This window comes from Coregonus clupeaformis, chromosome 12 (genome assembly GCF_020615455.1).
Source record: "Coregonus clupeaformis isolate EN_2021a chromosome 12, ASM2061545v1, whole genome shotgun sequence".
Lineage (NCBI taxonomy): Eukaryota > Metazoa > Chordata > Actinopteri > Salmoniformes > Salmonidae > Coregonus > Coregonus clupeaformis.
This window is the reverse complement of record NC_059203.1, coordinates 27,151,456-27,170,768: the sequence shown is the minus strand read 5'-3', so window position 1 is coordinate 27,170,768 and position 19,313 is coordinate 27,151,456. Positions and strand designations below refer to the sequence as shown.

The window sequence follows — 19,313 nt, the reverse complement described above, 5'->3', positions numbered from 1 at the left end:
GTCCTCCCCAATTAAGGTGCCACCAACCTCCTGTGCATTAGATACTTATTACAAGTCATATTCACAGTCTACAGATTTCTAGTGTCAGAGGGTGTGTGTGTGTGTGTGTGTGTGTGTGTGAGTGTGTGCTTGTGTGTGTGCGTGTGTGCGTGGATGTGTATTAACAGACTCCTCACTCGACACTCGCAGTAGGATCTTGCTGGTCAGCGCCGTTCCAAAGTCGTTAGAAGCGAAACACTGGTATTCTCCCTCATAGTCCTCTGGCCTCCCTCCGCTCCGGAAGCCAATCTCCAGAGTTCCCGAGCGCTTCCGCATCGTCACCCGTGGATCCTTCCCCACGTTGAAGAACTTCCCGTTCCGTCGCCATGAGAACCTGAGTTGCCATGGAAACAACAGAACACAACAGAACAGGGTCAGAACCATCTACAGGATTAGTCAGTGATGTCAGAAATCTCAACATCCTTCTTCAACAATTCTTCCTAGTCTGGTTGATGACATCACTGACTAATACTTCTTCATCTCAACCACCAAGGGGTTTTGAGCGACTTCAATAGGACCCAGATTAAGCCTAAATCTGAGAAGATTCTCCATTTAGAAATGCTTTTACGGCCAGGAGAAAAGGCTTAATCTGTATCTGTGCAACCACACAAAATGTTTTTGGTGTTTTTCAGAAGCTCTTCTGATTGGTTAACCAATGAATACAGCATGTGGTTGCATAACTGCTAGGGCTGCTATTTTGGAAGGGGATTATAGAGTGTGTTTACTGTCATATTTACATAACATACTGTACAGTAGAGGAAAGGTGCGGAGAGGAGGGGAGAGAAGAGGTGAAGAGTGGAGAGAAGAGGAGGGGAGGGGGAGGACAGGATAGGATAGGATAGGATAGGAGAGGAGAGGAGAGGAGAGGAGAGGAGAGGAGAGGAGAGGAGAGGAGAGGAGAGGAGAGGAGAGGAGAGGAGAGGAGAGGAGAGGAGAGGAGAGGAGAGGAGAGGAGAGGAGCCCCATAGCTCTGTCTGTGGCAGACTGTAGAACCAAGGCCGTAGGCCCAGAGCTACAGCAGGACAATGGCTCTCTCTCTATGAGGCTGTATGGAAGCCAACAGGACTGTTTGGGACTGAATGAGTGATTGATCCCTCTTTGAGTGATCCATGAGCATGAATAGTCAACTGGGCACATTATTCTAGTACAATTACTTTCCTGGGAAGTGTGTTCATGTGTAACAGTGTGTGTATGTGTATGTGTAACAGTGTGTGTGTAACAGTGTGTGTGTTGTGAGTGTGTGTAATGTAAACCTTCACTGTGCCTCAAAACAAACAAAAAGCACCCCTGAATGAGATCACTGTGCTCAGCTGGTCAGAGCCACGTTACACATCCACAGGAGAACTAAGGGTTTGTGTGTGTCTATGTGTGTGTATGTGTGTGTATGTGTGTGTGTATCTGTGTGTTTCTGTCTGTGTAACCCTAATTGCTCCTGTAAGTCGCTCTGGATAACAGCGTCTGCTAAATGACTAAAATGTACATTTAAATGTGTGTGTGTGTGCATGCCTTGTCGTGTATTATGCCATCTACTGGCATGATGGGAGAGGAGGGGGATTGAGTAGAGGGGAGATGAGGGGGTGGATGGATGGGAGAGGATGGAGAGTGAGGGGAGAGGAGGGGAGTGAGGGGAGAGGAGGGGGAGTGAGGGGAGAGGAGGGAGAGTGAGGGAGAGAGGGAGAGTGAGGGGAGAGGAGGGGGTGGATGGGAGAGGAGGGGGAGGGAGGGGAGAGGAGGGGGAGTGAGGGGAGATGAGGGGGTGGATGGGAGAGGAGGGGAGTGAGGGAGAGGAGGGGGAGTGAGGGGAGAGGAGGAAGAGTGAGGGGAGAGGAGGGGGGAGTGAGGGGAGAGGAGGGAGAGTGAGGGAGAGGAGGGAGAGTGAGGGGAGAGGAGGGGGTGGATGGGAGAGGAGGGAGTGAGGGGGAGAGGAGGGGGGAGTGAGGGGAGAGGAGGGAGAGTGAGGGGAGAGGAGGGGGAGTGAGGGGAGAGGAGGGGGAGTGAGGGGAGAGGAGGGAGAGTGAGGGAGAGGAGGGAGAGTGAGGGAGAGGAGGGGGTGGATGGGAGAGGAGGGGGAGTGAGGGGAGAGGAGGGGGAGTGAAGGCAGAGGAGGGAGAGTGAGGGGAGAGGAGGGGGAGTGAGGGGGAGAGGAAGGAAAGTGAGGGGAGAGGAGGGGGAGTGAGGGGAGAGGAGGGGGAGTGAGGGGAGAGGAGGGAGAGTGAGGGAGAGGAGGGAGAGTGAGGGAGAGGAGGGAGAGTGAGGGGAGAGGAGGGGGGTGGATGGGAGAGGAGGGGGGAGTGAGGGGGGAGTGAGGGGAGATGAGGGGGTGGATGGGAGAGGAGGGGAGTGAGGGGAGAGGAGGGAGTGAGGGGAGAGGAGGGAGAGTGAGGGAGAGGAGGGGAGTGAGGGGAGAGGAGGGAGAGTGAGGGAGAGGAGGAGAGTGAGGGGAGAGGAAGGGGTGGATGGGAGAGGAGGCAGAGTGAGGGGGAGAGGAGGGGGAGTGAGGGGGAGAGGAGGAGAGTGAGGGGAGCGGAGGGGGTGGATGGGAGAGGAGGGGGAGTGAGGGGAGAGGAGGGGGAGTGAAGGCAGAGGAGGGAGAGTGAGGGGAGAGGAGGGGGAGTGAGGGGAGAGGAGGGAGAGTGAGGGGAGAGGAGGGGTGGATGGGAGAGGAGGGGGAGTGAGGGGAGAGGAGGGGGGTGGATGGGAGAGGAGGGGGGAGTGAGGGGAGAGGAGGGGGAGTGAGGGGTAGAGGAGGGGGAGTGAGGGGAGAGGAGGGGGAGTGAGGGGAGAGGAGGGAGAGTGAGGGGAGAGGAGGGGGAGTGAGGGGAGAGGAGGGGGAGTGAGGGGAGAGGAGGGAGAGTGAGGGAGAGGAGGGAGAGTGAGGGAGAGGAGGGAGAGTGAGGGGAGAGGAGGGGGTGGATGGGAGAGGAGGGGGGGAGTGAGGGGGGGAGTGAGGGGAGATGAGGGGTGGATGGGAGAGGAGGAGTGAGGGGAGAGGAGGGGGGAGTGAGGGGAGAGGAGGGAGAGTGAGGGGAGAGGAGGGGGAGTGAGGGGAGAGGAGGGAGAGTGCGGGAGAGGAGGGAGAGTGAGGGGAGAGGAGGGGGTGGATGGGAGAGGAGGCGGAGTGAGGGGAGAGGAGGGGGAGTGAGGGGAGAGGAGGGAGAGTGAGGGGAGCGGAGGGGGTGGATGGGAGAGGAGGGGGAGTGAGGGGGAGAGGAGGGGGAGTGAAGGCAGAGGAGGGAGAGTGAGGGGAGAGGAGGGGGAGTGAGGGGAGAGGAGGGAGAGTGAGGGGAGAGGAGGGGTGGATGGGAGAGGAGGGGGAGTGAGGGGAGAGGAGGGGGTGGATGGGAGAGGAGGGGGAGTGAGGGGAGAGGTAGGGTAGAGGAGGGGAGAGGAGGGAGTGAGGGGAGAGGAGGGGGAGTGAGGGGAGAGGAGGGGGAGTGAGGGGAGAGGAGAGGGAGTGAGGGGAGAGGAGAGGGAGTGAGGGGAGAGGAGGGGGGAGTGAGGGGAGAGGAGGAGTGAGGGGAGAGGAGGGAGTGAGGGGAGAGGAGGGGTTGAGGGAGAGGAGGGGGAGTGAGGGAGAGGAGGGGGTGGATGGGAGAGGAGGGGGAGTGAGGGGAGAGGAGGGGGGTGGATGGGAGAGGAGGGGGAGTGAGGGGAGAGGAGGGGGTGTGAGGGGAGAGGAGGGGGAGTGAGGGGAGAGGAGGGGAGTGAGGGGAGAGGAGGGGAGTGGAGGGGGAGTGAGGGGAGAGGTTCAGGTTTTTAGGGGCGGCAGGTAGCCTAGTGGTTAAGAGTGTTGGGCCAGTAACCGAAAGCTAGTTCGAATCCCCGAGCAGGCAAGGTGGTTAACCCAAACAAAAACTACTCCCCGGGTGCCGATGATGTGGACATCGATTAAGGCAGCCCCCTGCACCTCTCTGATTCAGAGGGGTTGTGTTAAATGCAGAAGACACATTTCAGTTGAAAGCATTCAGTTGTGCAACTGGATAGGTATCCCCTTTCCCTAGGTGGAAGAAAAAGGAGAAGGAGGAGGATCATATTGTAATGTCAGGAGAGCTGGATGGCGCTGTCATGTGGTTGCTGGATGGCTGTCATGTGGAGGCTGGATAGCTGTCATGGGGTGGCTGGATGGCTGTCATGGGGTGGCTGGGTGGCTGTCATGGGGTGGCTGGATGGCTGTCATGGGGTGGCTGGTTGGCTGTCATGGGGTGGCTGTCATGTGGTGGCTTGGTGGTTTGGAATCGAGGAATAGAAGTGGAGGTGGGTTTACGGGGTTAGGGGTGTCATGACTCTCATGTGATGGTCCCACGTGAGAAGCCCAAGATCAGAATACAGAGAAGCAACAATCTACAGATCTCACTCTCTCTCTCCCGTGGTCATTCTTATTAATATGCCATTTAGCAGACGCTTTTATCCAAAGCGACTTACAGTCATGCGTGCATACATTTTTGTGTATGGGTGGTCCCGGGGATCGAACCCACTACCTTGGCGTTACAAGCGCCGTGCTCTACCAGCTGAGCTACAGAGGACCACAATGAGCAAAGTAAGGATTGATGTGGGGGTTTTATGACCCCTCGCGCCAATCCTAAATATTGGTGATCAGAATGTCTCTGTGTTACAGGGATAGATTGCCGCCTAAAAACTCTAACATCAAAAGATTGGACATTGGAACATTGTTGTTAAGATCCAATCTGTTTGGAATGGTCGGTGGGGATCTAATAATCATGTCATATTGTTTATTGTTGTTTTGTGATGTCATTAAGGATGATATTACTAAATAACTGTATCGCTGAAAGTGTACACATTTCAGTTATCAGGTTTGCATCTAAAAGTTGTATAAAATATATGATTAAGTATGAAAATACGTTTGTGAAGATAGCAATGTGATATTAGCCTTTTAAATGAGATAAATGTTTTTCATAGAAACTTTTGCCAGTCAGTAGCCACACCCCAAGTGACATTAGAGATCGTGTTGGCGTGATGGAATGCCCCTTTTTACCAGAGCATAAAGGCTTGAAAGACAAATCAACCTTTAGACCAGGAAGCCCCACGGCTTAAAATGGTTGACACTTTACAGACCAGAAAACATGAGACGGTAGTCCATACGTTTGAAATGGTGATACTCTCAACCTCTCCACGAGGTGAAGAAGCAGATAAACGCACTAGACCTTATCATATCAGCTGGCATGTATAGTCGTCTAGAGAACTTTCACTAAAGACACGAGTTGGGAAGGACAACCCTCTCAGACAACCGTTGGTACATCTGAAGTATCTATTCTAACGAACACTCGATTCGAAGAAAAGCAGAGTCTCACCGAAGTGACACTCAAACCCTTTTTGAGAAAGCGGTTCAACAGAGACGACAATCAAGGAAAGATACGCGTAAATATATACAGTTGAAGTCGGAAGTTTACATACACCTTAGCCAAATACATTTAAACTCAGTTTTTCACAATTCCTGACATTTAATCCTAGTAAAAATGTACATACACTCAATTAGTATTTGGTAGCATTGCCTTTCAATTGTTTAACTTGGGTCAAACGTTTCGGGTAGCCTTCCACAAGCTTCCCACAATAAGTTGGGTGAATTCTGGCCAATTCCTCCTGACAGAGCTGGTGTAACTGAGTCTGGTTTGTAGGCCTCCTTGCTCGCACACGTGATTTCAATTCTGCCCACATATTTTCTATAGGATTGAGGTCAGGGTTTTGTGATGGCCACTCCAATACCTTGACTTTGTTGTCCTTAAGCCATTTTGCCACAACTTTGGAAGTATGCATGGGGTCATTGTCCATTTGGAAGACCCATTTGCGACCAAGCTTTAACTTCCTGACTGATGTCTTGAGATGTTACTTCAATATATCCACATAATTTTCCTTCCTCATGATGCCATCTATTTTGTGAAGTGCACCAGTCCTTCCTGCAGCAAAGCACCCCCACAGCATGATGCTGCCACCCCCGTGCTTCACGGTTGGGATGGTGTTCTTCGGCTTGCAAGCGACCCCCTTTTTCCTCCAAACATAACGATGGTCATTATGGCCAAACAGTTCTATTTTTGTTTCATCAGACCAGAGGACATTTCTCCAAAAAGTACAATCTTTGTCCCCATGTGCAGTTGCAAACCGTAGTCTGGCTTTTTTTATGCCGGTTTTGGAGCAGTGGCTTCTTCCTTGCTGAGTGGCCTTTCAGGTTATGTTGATATAGGACTCGTTTTACTGTGGATATAGATACTTTTGTACCTGTTTCATCCAGCATCTTCACAAGGTCCTTTGCTGTTGTTCTGGGATTGATTTGCACTTTTCGCACCAAAGTACGTTCATCTCTAGGAGACATTGCATTTCATATCCGAATGAGCGTTGGTTAGGGTGCTAAGTATTATGATTACTGTGAGCATAGTTTCCAAATGTAACAAAGATAGTTTGAATCTCTGTCTCTCCCTTTCACTCTCTTTCTACTGACCCCTCCTTCCTCTAACCAATAAGTCATGCTATTGTTAGTCCAGTCCACTAGGGACCTGTTTTCATTGTATTACGTTAGCAATCAGTAACCTATACCGTGTGTGTGTGTTTTTATTCTGTGTTATTATTTAGTTAGTTAGTAAATAAATAATTAAGCCAATTTGTGTATTGCTGATTCATCAATAAGGTTAGGGTTCTTGCAGGTTCAAGGATTATGCGACATTCAGAATGAGACTGAGGTAATGATTTAATAAGTGACTGTTATCGATATATAACATACATATCTTCTAAGAGTTTAATTCGGGAGATGATAACACATTCCGTGGTGCCCCAAATTCCTAATGAATTAATTGTTACATGATTAATTTAATCGAGTGACAATTAAACATAGTTAGTTGATTCGATAAATAACAGTCATCACATTAATGTAAGTCACGTCACGACAGGGGGTTGGGGCAAAGTGTGCCAATGAGTATGGGGTGGCGGTTTGGTGGGGTTCAGGTAGGGGTTGGAATGGGGTTCAGGTGGAGGGTAGGGGGGTAGGGGGGGTGAAATGTGGTGAAGGATGGCAGAGCAGTGCTGAGCTGGCCTATTCATGCTCACAACCATGACTGTCACCCAGTATAACTGTCACAGTCAGTCAGTCAGAGGAAGACAGAGAGAGCAGAGTGACATGGTAGGTTGACAGTAGGGCAGGGGGAGTTAAAGAGGGAGACAACGGGGAGAGAGGACTCAAGAGAAACAAGAATAAAATAAGGAGCTGGAGAGTAAATATGAGAGAGGGAGAACAAGTGGAGACAGCTTCAGTAGGGAGAAAGGGAGGGATAGAGTGAGAGAACGACGGCGTAGGAAAGTATGCAGGATGAAGAGAGAACGAAACAATCACTAACAAAAAGACAATATAAATAATCAGAGAGAGAGAGAAAAAGCGGGCGAGAGGGTGTGAGAAATGAGAGACGACAAGCTGAGTGGAGGAGGGAGGCGATGGATGAGGGAAGGACAGAGAGAGGGATGGAGCGATGAGAGGAGGTATTTGTGTGTAACTCACGTTGGCACGGGGTTCCCCTTGGCCTCACATTCAATGATGATGTTATCTCTGGGATCAACAATGTAGTCCTTCAACGACTGTTTCCCTATGGTGGGAGGCTGCTTCACTGGAGAGAGAGAGAGAGAGAGAGAGAGAGAGAGAGAGAGAGAGAGAGAGAGAGAGAGAGAGAGAGAGAGAGAGAGAGAGAGAGAGAGAGAGAGAGAGAGAGAGAGAGAGAGAGAATGCAAACAGAGAGAGAGAGAGAAAAGGAGTTAGAGAGAGCAAGATTCAGCCCATATTCTAATTAAGCAATAAGGCCAGAGGAGGTGTGGTATACGGCCAATATACCACGGCTAAGGACTGTTCTTATGCACAATGCAATGGGGAGTGCCTGGATACAGCCATTAGCTATGGTATATTGGCCATATACACCGCAAACCCCCGAGATGGGTTATTGCTATTAACCAACGTAACTTTTTTGTCATACCCGTGGTACATGTATACGTCTGATATACCACGGCTTTCAGCCAATCAGCATTCAGGGCTCAAACCAGCCAGTTTATGATATATTCTATATTGTGTTCAGTACTGGATTTTCCAAAGCAACCTCTAGGCACTAGCCCTGGTAGGCATGTACTGTACATCTAAAAAGATTAAGACATCGCAACAGACAGGACACATCACCAGACATCACACAACCCCCAAGCACACACACACACAAACACACAAACACACTCACACACACAGACATCAGCCATATCCAGGAGAAGTGAAGTGAGGAGGAGAGGAGAGCATTGGGCTATGGTGTAGATGATTGGGTTCCATTGACTCTGTGTATTCTCCCCTCCCTCTGGCCTTAACACAGCTGTGCTCACTCTTGTATACATATTTAATTGCTCACTTAAGCCAGATGATTCCCCACTGTTTCTCTGCCCTTGTCCACTTCTAGATCACTGAGCACTGGGGGTCATTCTGCTCTGCTCTGTACTGTCACTACACATCTATCAGACCCAGCCTCATCTATCAGACCCAGCCTCATCTATCAGACCCAGCCTCATCTATCAGACCCAGGCTCATCTATCAGACCCAGCCTCATCTATCAGACCCAGCCTCATCTATCAGACCCAGGCTCATCTATCAGACCCAGCCTCATCTATCAGACCCAGGCTCATCTATCAGACCCAGGCTCAACTGTAAGGCCCAGCCTTAAAGAAAACATATTATTCTGCCTCTACAGATCTTAATTTGATCACCCTGTTGCAGGAGAACTTTCCTGATGACAAGCAGTCTGTTTCTTTCTTCCTGTTGTTATTATAACCGTGTCTTTCTACTTCCTACCCTGCCTATAGAATAATACACTAATACACTATCGCAAAAGAGGACGTGATGGGGTGAGGTTGTGTTTCTCTAAGCGGGAGGTAAGCTTGGCTACTTATATGGTGTCGAGTAAAGCTTAAACCATATATTTAGATTGTAGGTAGGTATTGTAGTTAGGTATTGAAAGTTGTTTATCTAGGTAGTTATTGTAGGTTATTGTAGGTAAGTATTGTATTCGGCTGAGCCCGGTGAAGCACGAGGCTAGCTAACCCACTACCTGGACAAATAAAGCTAGCTAGCTAGCGGGTAGCTACTGGTAATTATTAGCAACTGTGGATAGTTGTTTCCAATGTTATTTCACGCGTAAGAGTACCTGCAATTATGCCAGCTAGCTACCTACCATTCAGCTGTTTTTCTAACCTCATTATCTGAAGCGTTAACGTTAGGTAGTTAGTAGCTACTGTACTCGAAATGTAGCTAGCATGTTGCTACCTGGATAGCTAACTAAACAATAGCTGGAACGACCTAGCTATAATGTTTGGAGACGCTTTCTCTCCGTTGGGACATACGCGAACTGGCTGAATCGATTCAGTGGCTAGCTTTGCACTTAACTGGCTAACAGTAGCTACTAAGGGTAAGTTATAACCTACATTTATTTTTGTTTTGTTTTTACATACTGGTAACCAGAGTCGTTCAAGGGAATTCGGGACATGGGTGACTTGTTAACGTTAGCTTGGCTCTCTCTGTGTGTTTCGTGCCGTGGTAGGAGGGGTTGGTTTGTTGGCTGAGAGCAATGGCTAGCTAGTATGTTAACTATTCTAGCTAGCTAACTAACTGGCTGAATAAGTTGACAACGTACTCACTCAAACTGTCAAAACTAACCCAAAACTTTACACAACGTTAGACACGGACATGAATGATCTGTTTGGCGTGTTAACACACTGTTAGTGGTTTGTTGTAACCGAGTATTGGTGCTAAACCGTGTTATTGGAGGCTGGCATGCTAGTTGGCTATGACGTCATAGGATTCGGTGCCCTGTGTGGTTTTCACAGAAGAATACTGTACCAAGTTAGCTAGCTGAATAAACTAAGTTGGAGTCTGTTCCTAGAAAACATTGAACCGCTGTAGTTTACAACAATTATAATTTCTTATGTGGAAGTTGGGAGAGGCCCCGCTCTCTCGCTTTCCCAGATGTTTAGTTAATTTCATTCCGATCTCCTTTGCATTATTGTAGCCTTTTCTGTAGCCTGTCAACTATGTGTCTGTCTATCCCTGTTCTCTCCTCTCTGCACAGGCCATACAAACGCTTCACACCGCTTGGCTGCTGCTACTCTAATCTGGTGGTCCCTGCGCGCACAACCCACGTGGAGTTCCAGGTCTCCGGCAGTCTCTGGAACTGCCGTTCTGCGGCCAACAAGGCAGAGTTCATCTCAGCCTATGCTACCCTCCAGTACCTCGACTTCTTGGCGCTGACGGAAACATGGATTACCACAGAAAACACTGCTACTCCTACTGCTCTTTCCTCGTCTGATCATGTGTTCTCGCATACCCCGAAAGCATCTGGTCAGTGCGGTGGTGGCACAGGAATCCTCATCTCTCCCACGTGGACATTCTCTCTTTTTCCCCTGACCCATCTGTCTCTCTCCTCATTTGAATTCCATGCTGTCACAGTCACTAGCCCATTCAAGCTTAACATCCTTGTCATTTATCGCCCTCCAGGTTTCCTTGGAGAGTTCATCAATGAGCTTGAAGCCTTGATAAGTTCCTTTCCTGAGGATGGCTCACCCCTCACAGTTCTGGGTGACTTTAACCTCCCTACGTCTGCCTTTGACTCATTTCTCTCTGCCTCCTTCTTTCCACTCCTTTCCTCTTTTGACCTCACCCTCTCACCGTCCCCCCCTACTCACAAGGCAGGCAATACGCTTGACCTCATCTTTACTAGATGCTGTTCTTCTACTAATCTCACTGCAACTCCCCTCCAAGTTTCCGACCACTACTTTGTATCCTTTTCTCTCTCGCTCTCCTCCAACACTACCCACTCTGCCCCTACTCAGATGGTAATGCGCCGTCGCAACCGTCGCTCTCTCTCTCCCGCTACTCTCTCCTCTTCCATCCTATCATCTCTTCCCTCTGCTAAATCCTTCTCCCTCCGATCTCCTGATTCTGCTTCCTCAACCCTCCTCTCCTCCCTTTCTGCATCTTTTGACTCTCTATGTCCCCTATCCTCCCGGCCGGCTCGGTCCTCCCCTCCTGCTCCGTGGCTTAACGACTCATTGCGAGCTCACAGAAGAGGGCACCGGAAAGCCGAGCGGAAAAGGAGGAAAACTAGACTCCCTGCGGACCTGTCATCTTTTCACTCCCTCCTCTCTACATTCTCTTCCTCTGTTTCCGCTGCTACAGCCACTTTCTACCACTCTACATTTCAAGCCTCTGCCTCTAACCCTAGGAAGCTCTTTGCCACCTTCTCCTCCCTGCTGAATCCTCTTCCTCCTCCCCCTCTCTCCTCCCTCTCTGTGGAAGACTTCGTCAACCATTTTGAAAAGAAGGTTGACGACATCCGATCCTCATTTATTAAGTCAAATGACACCACTGGTCCTGCTCACACTGCCCTACCCTATGCTTTGACATCTTTCTCCCCTCTCTCTCCAGATGAAATCTTGCGACTTGTGACGGCCGGCCGCCCAACAACCTGCCCACTTGACCCTATCCCCTCCTCTCTTCTCCAGACCATTTCCGGAGACCTTCTCCCTTACCTCACATCGCTCATCAACTCATCCTTGACCGCTGGCCATGTCCCTTCCGTCTTCAAGAGAGCGAGAGTTGCACCCCTCCTCAAAAAACCTACACTCGATCCCTCCGATGTCAACAACTACAGACCAGTATCCCTTCTTTCTTTTCTCTCCAAAACTCTTGAGCGTGCCGTCTCTAGCCTACTCTCCTGATATCTCTCTCAGAATTACCTTCTTGATCCAAACCAGTCAGGTTTCAAGACTGGTCATTCAACTGAGACTGCTCTTCTCTGCGTCACAGAGGCTCTCCGCACTGCTAAAGCTAACTCTCTCTCCTCTGCTCTTGTCCTTCTAGACCTATCCGCTGCCTTTGATACTGTGAACCATCAGATCCTCCTCTCCACCCTCTCCGAGTTGGGCATCTCCGGCGCTGCTCACTCTTGGATTGCGTCCTACCTGATAGGTCGCTCCTACCAGGTGGCGTGGCGAGAATCTGTCTCCGCACCACGTGCTCTCACCACTGGTGTCCCCCAGGTCTCAGTTCTAGGCCCTCTCCTATTCTCTCTATACACCAAGTCACTTGGCTCTGTCATATGCTCACATGGTCTCTCCTATCATTGCTACGCAGACGACACACAATTAATTTTCTCCTTTCCCCCTTCTGATAACCAGGTGGCGAATCGCATCTCTGCATGTCTGGCAGACATATCAGTGTGGATGTCGGATCACCACCTCAAGCTGAACCTCGGCAAGACGGAGCTGCTCTTCCTCCCGGGGAAGGACTGCCCACTCCATGATCTCGCCATCACAGTTGACAACTCCATTGTGTCCTCCTCCCAGAGTGCAAATAACCTTGGCGTGACGCTGGACAACACCCTGTCGTTCTCCGCTAACAGCAAAGCGGTGACCCGATCCTGCAGGTTCATGTTCTACAACATACGACCCTACCTTACACAGAAAGCAGCACGGGTCCTAATCCAGGCACTTGTCATCTCCCGTCTGGGTTACTGTAACTCACTGTTGGCTGGGCTCCCTGCCTGTTCCATTAAACCCCTACAACTTATCCAGAACGCTGCAGCCCGTCTGGTGTTCAACCTTCCCAAGTTCTCTCATGTCACCCCGCTCCTCCACACACTCCAATGGCTTCCAGTTGAGGCTCACATCTACTACAAGACCATGGTGCTTGCCTATGGAGCTGTGAAGGGAACGGCACCTCCTTACCTTCAGGCTCTGATCAGACCCTACACCCAAACGAGGGCACTACGTTCATCCACCTCTGGCCTGCTAGACCCCCTACCTCTACGGAAGCACAGTTCCCGCTCAGCCCAGTCAAAGCTATTCGCTGCTCTGGCACCCCAATGGTGGAACAAGCTCCCCCACGACGCCAGGACAGCGGAGTCACTCACCACCTTCCGGAGATACTTGAATCCCTACCTCTTTCAGGAATACCTGGAATAGTATAAAAGTAATCCTTCTACCCACCCCCTCCCCCAACCCCCCATAAAAAAAAAAAAAAAAAAGTGGTTGTCCCACTTGCTATCATATGTTGAATGCACCAATTTGTAAGTGGCTCTGGATAAGAGCGTCTGCTAAATGATGTAAATGTAAATGTAAAGGTGTAATATCTTAATTTTCCTGAAATGCAGGACATTTTAACACTTGATTTTCCCTTATGAAAAATGCATCAACCCCTACAAAAAATTTCCATAAATTTTTATCCACATAATAATTCACATTTCCTTTGCTGCAGGATTATTTTCCTGCTGTAGCAAACTGGCTCAAATTAAGATTCTACATCTGTACACTATCAAGCCCAACCTCAAATAAAATTGCTTGCCTCCCCTACCACAGTACAAAATAGCCCCATTTGAAAGGGATACTTCCTTGCCATGATGTGCCAACATGGGAGAGAGGAACAACCGGTGTGTGTGTGTGTGTGTATGTGTGTGTCCCATAAATCTTCTCCAGAGTAACTACATTTTAAAGGGAATAGCCCAAGTCTGATGGAAGTCCCCTTGCCAAGATAGAGAGCTTTCCGTTAGAGAGAAAGAGGGAATTCCATCACCCATTACTATTCTCTGTTAGTCCTCCGTTTGGGGTTGCCGCCGGTTACCCAACTGTTCTTATGCACTACTGTAAACAATAGGTAACAACCAGAGTCATCCATCCGTTTGTGTTTCTATGGCAACCATACAAACACAGAGCTAGTTAACATGTTGCTTCGGAATGGAAAATAAAACCTGCTCCTAGTAGGGCTGTGGCGGTAATTACATTTTGTCAGCCGGTGATTGCCAAGCAAATAACTGCCGATCTCACCGTAATTGACTGTTACTTAACATGTCACACTCCCTAGGAGAGGGGGTGACCTCGACAACTTATTGTTAAAATGAGAGGCTGCCTGGATCTTTAATTTAAAGACCCTTGCGCCCTTCGGTCTCAACGTAGACTTTGATTTGAAGCCATTCTTGTGATTATTGTGATTTTGCTATTCATTGTAAATGTTTGTGGGCCGATGTAGCCATGTTGTATCTATGATCGTATGCTATCTATTCATGTTTTTTGTATGTTCTGTGTATCTGTGAATTAACTAATGATATCAGGCCACACCTGGCCATGATTACAGACACCTGTGTGTGTCCTTTGACACTATATAAACTAGTGACCCGCAGAGTTTGTCATTATACCCTGATGAAGACAGCTTGTCTGTCGAAACGTTGGTTATTAGGTTATTAAATTATTGCATCTGAGCTCCTAGAGTGTGCGGCTCTCCTTTTCTTTTTCAACCGTTACTTAACATAAACACATTTAGCATCTCCTGGCTTCCATGCATAGCCTACAAGTCACTGATGCTGACCTTTGGAACATGTCCATTTTAAAAAGTCGAATAAATCCAAGTAATATAGCCTACACCATCACAATAAATCCATTATTTATTTTAGACAGGTCTAAAGGTACATGATATGAAGAAAATGTAGTCTATTTTGGAAGAACAGAATAGCATACTCTGAGTTGTCCTCATATTAGGTCCTGATCTGGCTATTCCATATGGCTGTGGGCTACACTAGTTCATTTAGCAGACAAGATTTGCTTAGAATTCCATGGCATTAGTTTATATTATTTTATAGTATGAAGAATACAATTGAACATAGCTGAATAAACTAGAAAGGATATTTTCTCCAAACGAATTGAGGGAGTGCGCACATGCGGCTATTCTGTGTTGAGCAGTTAACAAATAAACAGGTACTCCTATATGCTTAATTTAGAGTTATTTACGTAACTTTAGTTGTGATACAAATGTTGGGCTATATGTTTTGATTTTTAATACATTATAAGGCTTCATGATGCGACTAATGATGATTTGAAAAAAGTTGCATGAAAGACATGAGCTCTGCTTTGTTTTTTGCGCAGGCTGTACACACTTCATCAGTCTCTCATTCTCGAATTTCCTGGCTGCATCCCCTTTGTGTGGCCGTAATGCCCCCTAAAAAAATCCATGCCTTTTGCGGCCAGTGGCCGTTGTGCCCTTGGGCTGAATATAATCATTAGAATTCCCTTCTTAGCTGTGCGCCGGAGCACCTCTCACTCACATGACTCTCAGTCACATGATCGGGTCTTTCTCACAGGCTACAAGTGAAGACCGACACATCTGGGACGCAACTGTACGTGTCCTTATCCAATTCCGAGGAGCATGTTGGAAGAACTATCCACATTTACTTTTCGTCAGCCATCAAGATGAGCAAGCCTAATGAACAGCAAAAGCAATAGCCTATGTTAATCTACTATCCCCCATAGTACAAAAGTTGACCTATTCTGTGCGAGAAATAAATATTCCAAACATAGTCTGGGACAGTTGTGGGATGCGATAGATCCCAAATTAATACAACCACTAGCATCAAAAAACCTGTTTTAAGAAATGAGGCTGACGCAACAGATGAGAACGTTTAGCTTAAAATGTTGATAAACTATAAGGCAATTTCTTCCCATTATAAGCGCAGCAATGTGCACACGGCATTAGGCCATAAGCGTGTACGTTCCACTGCAGGATAACCCCATTCTCAAAAGTGACCACAAATGTGATTATGCATTTAATGCTTTTATTATAAAGGTGCATTTTAATGGTGAAAATTATCTTCCCCAAACTTGAAACTCACTCGCTGCGTATGTATGCCAGTTAGGCTCTACACCCGTTGTAAAGCGGATTAATGTGCTTAATTTTATTTGGCCACTTTAGTTGTGATCAAAACATATAGGCCTATGGGCTAGGCTACATTGGGTGTGCGACTATGATTTGAAAAATTAGCACACAAAAAAGCATGCGCTGTTTGCCTTAAGCTGGGCATCATTCACAAGTGATAATATATAATTCACAAGTGATAGGCTAATATTGTCACCCATCACAATATTCTTGATTTAATCTTGTCTTTACATATGCTAAATAATATATGTGTGAAATTTGTTTTGATTTAGAATTGACCATTATCATGCACCTGTCTCGAAACAGGGGCAGCTGATAAAAATACATGTAATCTATGCACTTAAATAGCGAATGGAGGACGCTTTTCCGTGGTTCATTTTCATGCCAGCCAGGTAAGCTATACTCCTGTTTTAAAGAGAATCAATGTGCTTAATTTTAGGAAAGTTGAGAAATAAATATAGTAGGCCTAGCCTATAAAAAGCTGATGGGATCCTCCTCTTTTTGATAGAGGCCATCACTCTGTTTTCTCATGCAATTGCATAGCCTATAGAAATGTTGCGCAACATCAGCTCATGGGCTCTCATTAAGTGCTTAATTAGATTTTCAATAACATTTGCATTGATGTCAGAGTGATTAGAGGGACAATAGAGTGCAGGGTACCAGGCAGTTAGCACGTTTGGTAGGCTACTCATGACCATCAGCAGCATCAGAACTTGGAGAAGCCTAATTACCGTGACTAAACGGTTACGTGGAATGTGACTGACATCATGACTCGTGACCGCCGATGTGGTGGTAATACGGTCACCGTAACAGCCCTAGCTCCTAGTACTACTGCAAGTAGACCATTACATCATTTACTGCTGTAAATGTGGGTTCATATTTTGTATTTTCATCACCCATATAGACAACGTAGAAGCATTATTGAGTATTACAGCAGACACAATACACTCTTAGAAAAAAAAGGTGTTATCTAGAACCTAAAAGGGTTCTTCGGCTGTCCCCATAGGAGAACCCTTTGAATAACCCTTTTTTTAAGAGTGAAGACAATAGACACAACAGAAAACAGACACAGTAGACACAGTACAAAATATTACTGTGTTAATAAAGAATACTTACAGTCCTGCTGGATCTTTGCTGTTTGTCCCAAAGAGAGTGAGTGAGAGAGAAGGGCAGAGACAGAGAGAGAGAGAGATGTTGCAGGTGTTGTTAGTGATATTAGGGTGTCCATTGCAACACAGGCCTATAGCTAGAGCATTGTCTACAGCATTAAACAATGTTAAAGTCACATACTGTAGTTACAGTTCTATTGTTATGGAGCAGGCATGTCATAGAAGTCAATACATTTATGTAGTAACAATGTTATTCTACAAAACAAAGTTCTTCTACTGTTTTATCCATGTTTTGTATCTAGAGTACATTTATTTTAGAGTAGCATAATACGTTTATTAAGTACAATGACAGTGAATATATCCTGAAATAAGCTGAAACAATGAGATGTAAACTTACCTGTTGATGATTCCACATCGGGTAAAGGTTGATTTTAAAGGAGGGAGCAGCGGAGAGAGGGAAAGAGAGATGATATGATTTTCAAAGTCTGCTAGAATCAGCATGGTAAGTTGAGTAACATCAACAAGCTCATGAGGCTCCAGGCAATTGGGACAATCTGTGAAAGCATTTGTTTAGGAGAGAATAGTACAGATGAACATAAAATACACATATATTTATATTCCACTGCATGAACAATCTATCACAAAACAGTACATTTACATTTCTAATATATTTCCATATTGTCTTCATGGCACTCTTTAACTACCCTGTAAATGGCCATGACTGACATACTGTAGTTGACATAGTGGTCCATTGCTGTGTGTCTGATTGACAGGAGTCATTCCTCTCATGACTTTCTGTCTTTATATCAAATCAAATCACATTTTATTTGTCACATACACATGTTTAGCAGATGTTATTGCGGGTGCAGCAAAATGCTTGTGCTTCTAGCTCCGACAGTGCAGTAATATCTAACAAGTAATATCTAACAATTTCACAACATATACCGAATACACACAAATCTAAGTAAGGAATGGAATTAAGAATATATACATATATGGACGAGCAATGACAGAGCGGCATGGACTAAGATACAGTAGAATATTATAGAATATAGTATATACATATGAGATGAGTAATGCAAGATATGTAAACATTATTAAAGTGACTAGTGTTCAATTTCTTAAAGTGGCCAGTGATTTCAATAGGCAGCAGCAGCCTCTAATGTGCTAGTGATGGCTATTTAACAGTCTGATGGCCTTGAGATAGAAGCTGTTTTTCAGTCTCTCAGTACCAGCTTTGATGCACCTGAACTGACCTCGCCTTCTGGATGATAGCGGGGTGAACAGGCAGTGGCTCAGGTGGTTGATGTCCTTGATGATCTTTCTGATCTTCCTGTGACATCGGGTGCTGTAGGTGTCCTGGAGGGCAGGTAGTTTGCCCCCGGTAATGCGTTCGGCAGACCGCACCACCCTCTGGAGAGCCCTGTGGTTGCGGGTGTGCAGTTGCCGTACCAGGTGGTAATACAGCCTGACAGGATGCTCTCAATTGTGCATTTATAAAAGTTTGTGAGGGTGAGGAAGTCCAGGACCCAGTTGCACAGGACGGGGTTCAGACCCAGGGCCTCAAGCTTAATGATGAAATTGGAGGGTACTATGGTGTTGAATGCTGAGCTATAGTCAATGAACAGCATTCTTACATAGGTATTCCTCTTGTCCAGATGGGATAGGGCAGTGTGCAGTGTGATGGCGATTGCATCGACTGTGGATCTATTGGGGCGGTAAGCAAATTGAAGTGGGTCTAGGGTGACAGGTAAGGTAGAGGTGATATGATCCTTGACTAGTCTCTCAAAGCACTTCATGATGACAGAGGTGAGTGCTACGGGGCGATAGTCATTTAGTTCAGTTACCTTTGCTTTCTTGGGTACAGGAACAATGGTGGCCATCTTTAATCATGTGGGGACAGCAGACTGGGATAGGGAGAGATTGAATATGTCCGTAAACACACCAGCTAGCTGGTCTGCGCATGCTCTAAGGACGCGGCTGGGGATGCCGTCTGGGCCGGCAGCCTTGCGGGGGTTAACATGCTTAAACGTCTTACTCACGTCGGCCACGAAGAAGGAGAGCCCACACTCCTTGGTAGTGGGCCGCGTCGGTGGCACTGTGCTATCCTCAAAGCGGGCGATGAAGGTGTTTATCTTGTCCGGAAGCAAGACGTTGGTGTCGGCGACGTGGCTGGTTTTCCTTTTGTAGTCCGTGATTGTCTGTAGACTCTGCCACATACGTCTCGTGTCTGAGCCGTTGAATTGCGACTCCACTTTGTCTTTATACTGATGTTTTGCCTGTTTAATTGCCTTGCGGAGTGAGTAGCTACACTGTTTGTATTCTGCCATATTCACAGTCACCTTGCCATGGTTAAATGCAGTGGTTCGCGCTTTCAGTTTTGCGCGAATACTGCCATCTATCCACGGTTTCTGGTTAGGGTAGGTTTTAATAGTCACAGTGGGCAC

General features: G+C 47.3%; 1 protein-coding gene across 11 annotated transcripts in view; it reads right to left on the bottom strand.

Moving 5' to 3' along the window:
- Positions 1–19,313, bottom strand: part of LOC121578145 (neurofascin) — a 203,693-nt gene that overhangs the window by 73,878 nt on the left and 110,502 nt on the right. For all 11 annotated transcript variants that reach the window (XM_041892280.2, XM_041892279.2, XM_041892281.2 and 8 more), the window contains exons 4-6: positions 16,874–16,891; positions 7,538–7,643; positions 177–373 (exon numbers count right to left, since the gene is read on the bottom strand). In XM_041892280.2, the coding sequence (XP_041748214.1) occupies positions 177–373; positions 7,538–7,643; positions 16,874–16,891 (321 nt within the window). The remainder of the gene's footprint in view (positions 1–176; positions 374–7,537; positions 7,644–16,873; positions 16,892–19,313) is intronic.